Here is a 10,391-nt window from a genome sequence, read left to right as displayed (position 1 = left end):
TGAAAAGCTAGCTAACAGTGCTATGGTCCCAAGCAAACTTAAACGCCATCTCCAAACGAAACACCCTTTGCTTCAAAACAAGAATGTGGACTATTTTGTTCGCCTGCGTGACAACATGGAGAAACAGGCAACTTTTATGAGAAAAACAACAAAGGTAAATGAAAGAGCTCTTAAAGCTAGCTATCAAGTTGCTGAACTTATAGCCAAGACAAAAAAGTCGCACACTGTGGCAGAGACATTAATACTTCCTGCCTGCAAAGCTATTGTAGAGGAGATGCTCGGACCTGAAGCAGCAAAGGAAATAGCCAAAGTCCCTCTCTCAAACAACACAATTTCCAGACGTATTAATGACATGTCTGCAGACATCGAAAGTGTGGTTTTGGAAAAGATCCGTATCAGTGAGAAATTTGCATTGCAACTTGACGAGTCTACTGATATCAGTGGACATGCTCAACTCTTAGCTAATAGCTGCGTTTTGTTGATGGTGATGCAATTAGAGAAAACTTCTTTTTTTGCAAGGTATTGATAGAAAAAACAACAGGAGAAGAAATTTTTCGGGTCACATCAGAATACCTTGAACAAGGAGGACTTAAGTGGGAAAACTGCACAAGTGTCTGCACCGATGGAGCTGCAGCCATGGTCGGGCGCACCAAAGGCTTTGTAAGCAGAGTGAAGGAAAGAAATCCAGATGTGATTATTACGCATTGTTTTTTACACCGCGAGGCCCTCGTAGCCAAGACGTTACCATCAGCCTTAGTTCATGTGTTGGATGATGTTGTGCGCATGGTAAACATTGTAAAGTCACGACCCATGAAAAGTCGCATATTTGCAGCTTTGTGTGAGGAGATGGGAGCAAAGCATAAAACCTTGCTGTTTCATACGGAGGTCCGGTGGTTGTCGCGTGGCAAGGTCTTGGTTCGTGTGTATGAGCTGCGGGAGGAACTTAAAGTGTTTCTGACAAATGAGGGGTCAGATTACGCAAAGCAGCTTGCAAGTGATGAGTGGTGTGCAAGGCTGGCATACCTGGCAGATATATTTCATCATCTGAATGAATTGAACACCCGAATGCAAGGCCGAAATGAAAACCTGCTTACAAGTACAGATAAAATAAATGGATTCCGTTCAAAGGTGCAACTCTGGCATCAACACTTGGAAAGTGGCAATCTTGAAATGTTCACACTCACCATGCAATGGCAAGGTGTTCACACTGCTGCACTGTGTGAGATAATAGTTAAGCATTTAAAAACTCTTGAGGAGAAGTTGTCATTTTATTTCTCTTCAGTCTCCACTGAATGCCTTGACTGGGTTAGGGACCCTTATAGCTCAGCATCAGTTGTTGGAAAGGAAATGACTTTACAGGAGCAGGAGGAACTATTAATTGAACTGAGACAAAATCGTGGTTGCAAGCTAAGATTTGTTGATCTACCTTTGGACAGTTTTTGGTTGGATACTGCCAAGGAGTTTCCCCTTCTGGCAAACAAAGCTATTTTGACATTGCTCCCTTTTTCCACTATATATCTGTGTGAGATTAGCTTTTCAAGCATGATTGCTATGAAAACCAAATACAGAGAGAGACTGAGAACTGTTGACGAAGAGCTACGTGTGTGTCTTTCTTCGATTCCAGCCAGAATATCAGCTTTGTGTTCAGCCAAACAGGCCCAGGTTTCGCACTGAAAGTATTTTATAATTTTTCACTATTCTGTTTACTTAATATTTCATAATAAAGTAATTATAAAATACTTTCTTTGTGCTTATTTGATTCCTATTCAAGAGAATTACTTTATTATAGTCAATATAGGCACAGAGTTAATTTTATAACATTTTCTAATGGTGGTGTGCCTCGTGATTTTTTTCCCCGCGACAAGTGTGCCTTGGCCAAAAAAGGTTGGGAAACGCTGGTTTAGACAAGTGGTCGGCGACCGGTGGTCCGTGATAACTTTTTGCTGGTCCGCAGAAAATTGGGACGTTATTTACACTTTTATGAAGATTCAGTTTAAAAAATGACGAGTAACGAAACCTACTACTGAATATGAATTATATATTTTTTTTAAATTTTAGATACTACTTTTAGCGAAATTCATTCTGAATTTATCGACTTTTTAGCTACTTTTGCAGGTGTATCTAGCGATATTTGAAAGTGAGAGTTGGCATCCACATATATGCTGCTGTTATCAATGTTAGCGCGAACTGGAATTCTCTTTCCTTTCGAATTACAAACATATGCTATTGTAGTAGTTAATAACATAGTTTTTCTCTTTGTCAATAAATAACTTGATGGATTTTTATGAGAATCATCTGCATTCTTGTTTATAATTGCATCACTGGAAGTTTCCGATTTTGTTTTGTCTAACTGTAGATCGATGGTGCCATTGCTGAGTAGGCGATGATTATTATGTTTACAATAATTAAAAATTGGTGACATAACACTATCAGTTTATTGATATTGTTTGACTTTTGCCGATTTTTTTTTGCTTTTCGTGGTTCCTTTTCAGTTATATGGAAATGTGAAGCTTTCTGCACAAGAAGGTAAGATTTTTGTATTTTTCATGTAATTTTTCAATGTGAAAGAAACATGTGTAGTTTGCTGATTATTACTATATAAATATATTTACCTTTTTTTTAATTCATATTAGTGGTCCGCCAAATATAAAATTATATATGTAGTGGTCCGTGAAGTTCTAAGGGTTGACGACCACTGGTTTAGACAATCGTTTAATGCAAGCAATTGTACCTTACATAATTTATCTAATAGGGGGACCGGAAAGTAATGTCGCTTTCTTACATTAAATTCACACGAATACATTTTTAACGAGTTTTTCTTTTTAATCAATAATATAATCATCCTCGTTATCAACAACCTTTTGCCATCTAGTGTGCAGGTTTTCAATCCCCGGATCGATATAAATCAATTGGGTTTTGAGTAAAATATCTCAAGATGGCATTTTGGACATCATTAAAATTTTCAAATTTTTTGGCACTAAGAAAATGCTGTAGGGATCGGAATAAATGGAAATCCGAGTGTACGATATGGGTCGAGTATGGTGGGTGATGCAGTACCTCCCATCCCAATTCATTAATTTTTTTAAGCGTCCGCCTTGCACAGTGCGGTCTTGCATTGTCGTGTTGCAGAATGATGCCTTTTCTATTGACAACTGCCGGATATTTTTCGATTAAAGATTGGTTCACTCGATCCAATTGTTCACATTAAAGATCTGCATTAACAGTTTGTCCAGGTTTCAGCAATTCAAAATGAACAATTCCGCAAATACTGCACCAAACACACAGAAGCGACTCTTTGGGATGTAAACCCTTTGTAACCCCTATTAAAACTGCCTTTTGCGTTTCGGATTATCATACAGGACCCATTTTTCAACTCCAGTAATCAAATGATCAAAAAAAAGGTTCTGTATAGTGCCGTTGAAGCAATACGTTGCATGTGATGGATCGGTTGGCTTTGTTCTCTTTGCACAGATTATGGGGGACTCAAAGGCCTGCTTGCTTATTTTTCCATTCTGCTTTAAATGTTCTTGGATGGCCGACCAAGGTTGGTTAAGAGTATTTGACATGGATTTGCTTCCACTTCTGCCCTTAGCATGTTGTTGTTGACATGTGCAGAAACGACATTACTTTCCGGTCCTCCTATTATTAAAGTATCAAATTTCATACATTCTATTTATCTCTGCAATATATTTTCACATACATAACTTGGGGAAAAAGGCATTTAAGATTCTACTTCTTAAAATAAAAAGTAATGTTCTGTGAAATGTAGCTTCATGATATATGCATTAGAGGTAGTTGATGATTAAGCTTTAATTAATGGATTTCATCCGTATATTAGCGCGTTATTATATAGATGCAAAGCTATTATCCTCTCATTACCTAAATTTCGTTTGCTGTTACGTTAATGCAAAAACTGTTTTGAAGTTTGGAATCTTAAACAAATTTTGTTATATTTAATTGGTTATTTTTTCAAATAAAACTAATGGCAAACAGAGTGTATTCATTTTTTTATAAAAAGAGCGTGCACAGATGCACAAGATCTAAGTATTCTTTTCTGTTTTTAAGCACCTGCATTTAAACAAAATGGTAGTAAAAAGAAAGGTGGGAAAAATTACTTTTGGCGTTTTAAAATTGTCGTCTCAGTTTATAGACTCGGTAATTTTTCCTTAAGCCAAACAAATTCTTCTTCTGAATTAAACAGCCGAATGAGATCATATTTTAATCTGATATAAAACATTGAATTTCACCATCAATTACTTACTTCCAACGTTTGAGTATTAAAAAACGCCTTTCTGGTAGAATTCCTGCAAGTGTGATATAAAATGTGGAGTTCAGTCCTGCTCCTTACTGCTTTTGTTTCGCTATTCCTACTCTACCGAAAGCGATATTTTCATGGTATATTCTCTATGTATGTTAAAATTAAGAGAGCTGATATTTAAATTTTATATATGGCAACCATTTACTAATGTTACACTGTTTAATGGGAACTCAATAAAATGGAACTAAACAAACAGGGCGCTTTTCAAATAATAATAATAATAATAATAATAATAATAATAATAATAATAATAACTTTATAAGTTTCATGCAAAGAACTAAACTTTGCATAAAATGTAGTCACCTTAAAATGAATTTTGTTTCAAATTTAATTTTAAATATATAAATAAGCCTGAACTTGGTCTAGTTTCATCAACATCGAAGCAATTTGACTTTTAAGAATGAAGAGATTTAATTTAGCTTTACAAGAAAATCTTCTTTTCATTATACGCCTTTAAATTAAATTTATAAAATTCAAAAGTTAATTTTCGATTTTTCCATAAATTTAACTTAAAGGCATATAATGAAGAGATGATTCTTAAATTAAACAGGCATAACTATCCCCGTCCTTGGGTGATCGTTAATTCTGAGAAACCATGTTGATTCAAAAAAACATAAATAGCATATTATCTTACATCTGCTCTCATCATAAGAAAGCTTGGATCACCAACTCATCATTTCGTAATTCGCTTCTTCGTTAAAATAGTCGGTTGGTGGCTTAGAATATGCATGTTCGTATGAAACAAACTGGAAAGGTGTTCAGTCCATAACATCCATGATACAACCAATATAAGGGTTCACTTCCACCTCTAAAGAGCAACAAGTCGCCGTCTTCAGCCTTTGGATCAAGATATTATTGCGGTTATAAAGTGGTCTTAGCGACATGCGAGAACTGAAATTCCCGCTGCTCGAAAGGAGATTCAAACGCCAGCTTGGACAGTTCTCGATGCAATAAAAGCGATCGCCACATCTTAGAAATCCGTGTTCCTTTGCCTCCTATATCTTTTCAAAGATTTCTCATTACCGAAGCTTATTATATCATGTGCCTTCTGTCTTTATTTCAGGAACCGCCTATGTTGCATTCAGCAATAGTTCATTATAATATCGAGTGTAAATTTCAGAAATCTGTGTCATCCCATACAAAACCACTTACACACAAAGCCAATGTTCTACGATTGTTTGAACGCTCAGCCATCAGCTCAAAATTCATCTTTTTAACACCTTCCTCGTGGTTTGGTAGCCTAGTGAACGGACTGTTGTTTGAAAGTGTAGTGTGCTCTAATAGAAATTTTACATTTGAATTACTTTTTACTTCCTTGTACGAAGTAAAAAGGAAGTATTGTAATCGCGAAAAGTTTCAGGCAGAATATTTCAACGAAAATATCCATTTTGACCGCTATCGAATGCAATTTAACAATGTCTTTGCGTGATATCTGTACGTAAGGGCAGAATAAAATACTCTTTTCCTTAAAAAAAATTATAAAACTGCTTTAAAATTAATTCTGAAGAGAATTTTTCGTGGCGTCTGTACGAACGTATGTACGACCGTATCTCGCATAACTCAAAAACGAGTAGACTCAGAACGTTGAAATTTTGTATATACGACTGCTATAACATGTAGATGTGCACCTCGTATTTTGGTTGCAATCGGCCGCACCAAACGTATATAAATATATTTATATATATATCCACTCTGTTACCAGGCTCTCTGATCTTAGTTTCTTTACTCTTATATGTTGGTAAATTGTACATTTTTTGCTTTAAAAATGATTGAATTATGTTGTTTTTATCTTTCGGTTAAGGATTTTATGCCTTTAGTAAATCTGTGTGCAATATTTTTAGAATTATCAGCAATTTTAAAGTTGTTTAATTGTCGCTAAGCCTTTTTTAATGGCGGCCATTGATGTTTACATTTGAAACAGGAGACAAGTGGATTTGTTGCCAATCTAGAGAAACTTAGCTTCCCAACAACAAAGATAACGTCTTCATTTATTATTTAAATCATGCTTAATCCGTTCTGGAATTTTTTCGAGGAAATAAGCGTTTACGATTTACTTCGTAAATTTTAATATAGATATTTTGAGTTCTTATATATTTTTGCCTTCTCGCGAAGTAAGAACTGAATTAATTAAATGAGAAATACTCAATCGTCTGTGAAAAACTGTTTCTTTTTTTGTTTTGTTTGCTTAATTTCTTTTATACATCATTCTAGCTTTATTATAGTATTTGAATAGAACATGTGGCAACGATTAGATAATTCTATTCTTTAAATTATATAAATTTTGTGCATTATGAGTTATAATATGAACGAAATATATAAGTTAACTGTTATATAATTATTGGATTATATAACAGTTAACTTAGTTTTCGTTATAAAATTATTATATAAGTTAACTGTTATATAATTATTAATACTGTTAAGTGAATCTAGCGCCAGAGTGTCGCTAGCGTAAACAAGTACTAGAGTGAATTTTAAAGAATGCATTTATTCTATTGTGGTTTATGCGCTGTCGGCAAAGTAGATTTAATTCAATCCAATAAATTTAAATGAAATGCAAGAAAAAATGCGTATAATTTAATATTCCAATACAAGGAAGTCATGTGGTGTACACATCAGATTTTTTTTATTACTATACTGCATAAATGCTGTACTGCAACATACAAAGGAAATTATAAGAATGATCCGAAGGTGGCTGTATTTAGTTTTTCTGCAGAAGAAGAGCTGAGAAAAAATAGATTTGGAATTGCAAATGACAAGATGGATTCCAACCTACGGAACATTCAAAGGTAAACAGGTAAACATGCATTCCATTTTTAAATTAGGAAATTCCCGAAATATTAATGTTAATGAAACAAAAGTGACTTGAAAATGTGAAACATAAATTTTTGACTGCAAAAGAAATAACTTTCTAAAATTCTTTTGCATTCAGTCAAAGAAACGAATTTTTATAATGTAGTTCGATTGCTTTCCGTACAATCATGGTTATGTATTCAGTATTCTGCTAGGCTGAAATTCCTTTTATCCCCGTTATGAATAAGAATTATTAGTGAATTCTGTAATTAATCTATATTTTCCCCGGAACATCGGGATTTCTTAACATGTACATTAGTCTGGATTGATGGATTAATCTTTCAGGAATTTTCATTTATGTAATACAGATTCTATGTCAGATTTTAAAGTGATTATAAAATGTATTCTTTTCTCAATAACTACTCAGTATAAAATCCACCTATCTGATGATGTTCATATTATAACTGTGATTACGCAGATAAACATATAAAATGCGTCAAGTCACAATATTAAAGACGTTAATTTAAAGTTATTTTAGATTTAAATAGTTAACGGTTGATATATTGTTAATTGTTCTGATTTAGTTAAGTCTCATTTCATCTTTTTTATATTTATTCTTTTTAAAGCTGAATGTATGCAATGCCCCTTTATTATATGCTAGGAGGATTTGAGAATGCATTTTCCTTGCATGTGAATAGGAAATTAATATTAACGATGCAATATTCTAAATTCTACCAATTATAATATCCTTAAAAAATTAGAAATGTAAGTAAAAGAGAACAGTTTTATAAATTGAATAGCCTTGACAGTAATTACTCTAATTTCTGGAATAGGTTACAAGGTATTAAATTAACTTGTGTTTTGCCAAGTAAAAATTTCTCATATGGTATTACTAATTTTCTTTGTGCATGACAGCATAAATCTTGATTACCCTATTAAAGTGTTTTATACACACGGATATATAAAAAGTATGAGTTTCTTATACCAATAACATCTAACTTGCTACAGCTGGTTCAATTGCTCTTGGCAGTAAGTTCTGATGGGTATGATATTTACGCTAATTTCTTATCTAAAAACACTCGTATAAGGTGTTTTATTTATTTATATTTGTTGCAGTTGAATGTGAAAATGTTTTATTTTATTAATAAAGTATATAGCTTTTAAATGTTTTAAGAAAATTAAAGGAAATCATATGGAATATAAGCAATTTAGTGACCAATCCACAGCAATATATCCTCAAGCATATGATGCATGATGCTGAATTCTTCACTCAAAAAATTACATAATAAAGGTCTGAAACATTTGATTACTGAAACTGAAGTCTTAAACATACAAGTTCTTATTTTTCTCTTTATATATCATTATTTTAGCACTTTAATAATCTATAAAAAGCAATGTTTTCTTAATGACTTTCTTAAACATAAACATTCGTATGCACACAAGTAAATTTGTACTTCTGGTTACGAACATGTCAGTTTTCAAAATGCTAAGCATACGAGCCAGTATATTTATATTTGAATGTAAGGAGTGAAGGAGTATTGCTTTATCCATCAAACTGATGATTAATGTTATTTTTTACCTAACTGTATTATCAACACTTTGAATTACTTGAATGTACATCCGTAACTAAGTGTTTTATTCAGATAACTGAAGAGAAAAATATTTAGGATGTAGCAATTATACGTATATTACTTGATCTGTGCATTTGACATATGACAAACATCAAACATATGCTAATTATTTACACTTTCAAAACTTTGTCATCGCAACCATGGCTATTTTTAGCCCAAAACGTTTATTAGTTTTGTTTTAGGATTTTGCATTATCCACTTTAAATGGCTGTATCTCTCTTCAAATCGTTGTCAGAAAATATTATAGCCTTGTATTATGTTTAAAAAATTTAAATAATGAAGCATCTACATGTCACAACACTGTTTGAAATTAAATATTTTCATCTCCAAAACACACGAGTTTAAGATATTTATCTTTTAGTATAAAATATTTTATGATTTTGCTATTGGATTGAATTTCATGTGGCCTAAGTGCAAAGAATGTAATATTTAATAAATAAATTCTATAATAAAAAGAGAAAAATCATCTTATTAAGAAAACTGAACATTGATATGATGAACTGAGAAAAACTGAAAAAATATAAAAATGTATGCTAACACTTAACCCTACATCAGGAATTCTAAACATATCCTGCTGCTAAGCTCTTAAAACAGTTGTGATTGTGCTGTTGAATTTTATGTGGTGCGGTTGCAAAGAAAACGATGCTAAATAATAAAAAAGGTTAGCAGGAAAGAGTAGTAGACTGTGAGCTCAGGGAGAAGGTAAAATACCTTAATAAAAAAATTCCGTACTTGTGCGTGCCAGCGGCCGAGTGATAAGTTGTTAAACACTGGTCATTTATTTCGGGTTTCGAATTCCGACGAAAGGCTGACTGTTTGGACGTTATAGTTATAGTTATAGTTGTTTTCCCATGTGTAACATGTATACGAGCCGAATTCTCTTAAAACGTTGTCCATGAAGTCACCACTTCTTTTAAGCATATAGCCCTTGAGAGCTTTGCCATAATTAAATAAAAATAAAATGAAGCCTTTTTGAGACAAGCTTTGAAATATGGATTCTTCCAGATTTTTTATTTTTTCAGTCAGTAATTTTTAGTGAACACACTGTACACTTAAATAAGGTTAGACTTATAAGATCTATGCATGTATTTTGTGATACTTCTTTGGCGAAATGAAGCAACTCCAATGATGGAACACAGCAATAACTTTTATTTAACACTCAAAAAAATGGCGACATACAAACAAGAAAAGAAAACATATTCTAACATTTAAAAATAAATTACATTCTTCGTGCGAGAGTCGCACGAGGCACTCGAGTCTGGTTTCAAATATTGCCATTCACAAATACCTTAATGTTCATCTATTTAAATTATTTAAACTACAAGATTTTAATATTATTTAAATCTGTTACAACCTCTCCCCCAACGGAGAGACTTTTACCGAAGGGAAAAGTTCTGTAAATTTCGAAAGTTTATAAGCTCGGTTGCTCAATTGCTTAAAGAGAAAAGATAACTTCTCTCATAAGTTTCCAAATTTTCAGGCCGAAAATTTTAAGTTTTAAACAAATATTTTTACACCACATTTAAATAGGAAGAAAAAAAATGGAGAACGTTCAAATACATCAGTTGAGTATACATTAAATAAATAAATAAATCCTGAACGTGGTTACATACACTAAAAGTTATTACATTACTTAATTCTACTCAGAACAT

General features: G+C 32.9%; 1 protein-coding gene across 1 annotated transcript in view; it reads left to right on the top strand.

The window, feature by feature from the left end:
- Positions 1–636: 636 nt before the first annotated feature.
- Positions 637–10,391, top strand: part of LOC118186810 (zinc finger BED domain-containing protein 5-like) — a 29,122-nt gene continuing 19,367 nt past the window's right edge. The window contains exons 1-2 of the mRNA XM_085819673.1: positions 637–1,219; positions 1,283–1,442. Coding sequence (XP_085675799.1) covers positions 637–1,219; positions 1,283–1,442 — 743 coding nt within the window. The remainder of the gene's footprint in view (positions 1,220–1,282; positions 1,443–10,391) is intronic.

This window comes from Stegodyphus dumicola, chromosome 6 (assembly GCF_044657685.1).
Source record: "Stegodyphus dumicola isolate Sdum_Otavi_A_Nest chromosome 6, ASM4465768v1".
Classification (NCBI taxonomy): domain Eukaryota; kingdom Metazoa; phylum Arthropoda; class Arachnida; order Araneae; family Eresidae; genus Stegodyphus; species Stegodyphus dumicola.
The sequence above is the reverse complement of the archived record's forward strand: the minus strand, read 5'-3'. Positions and strand labels throughout refer to the sequence as shown.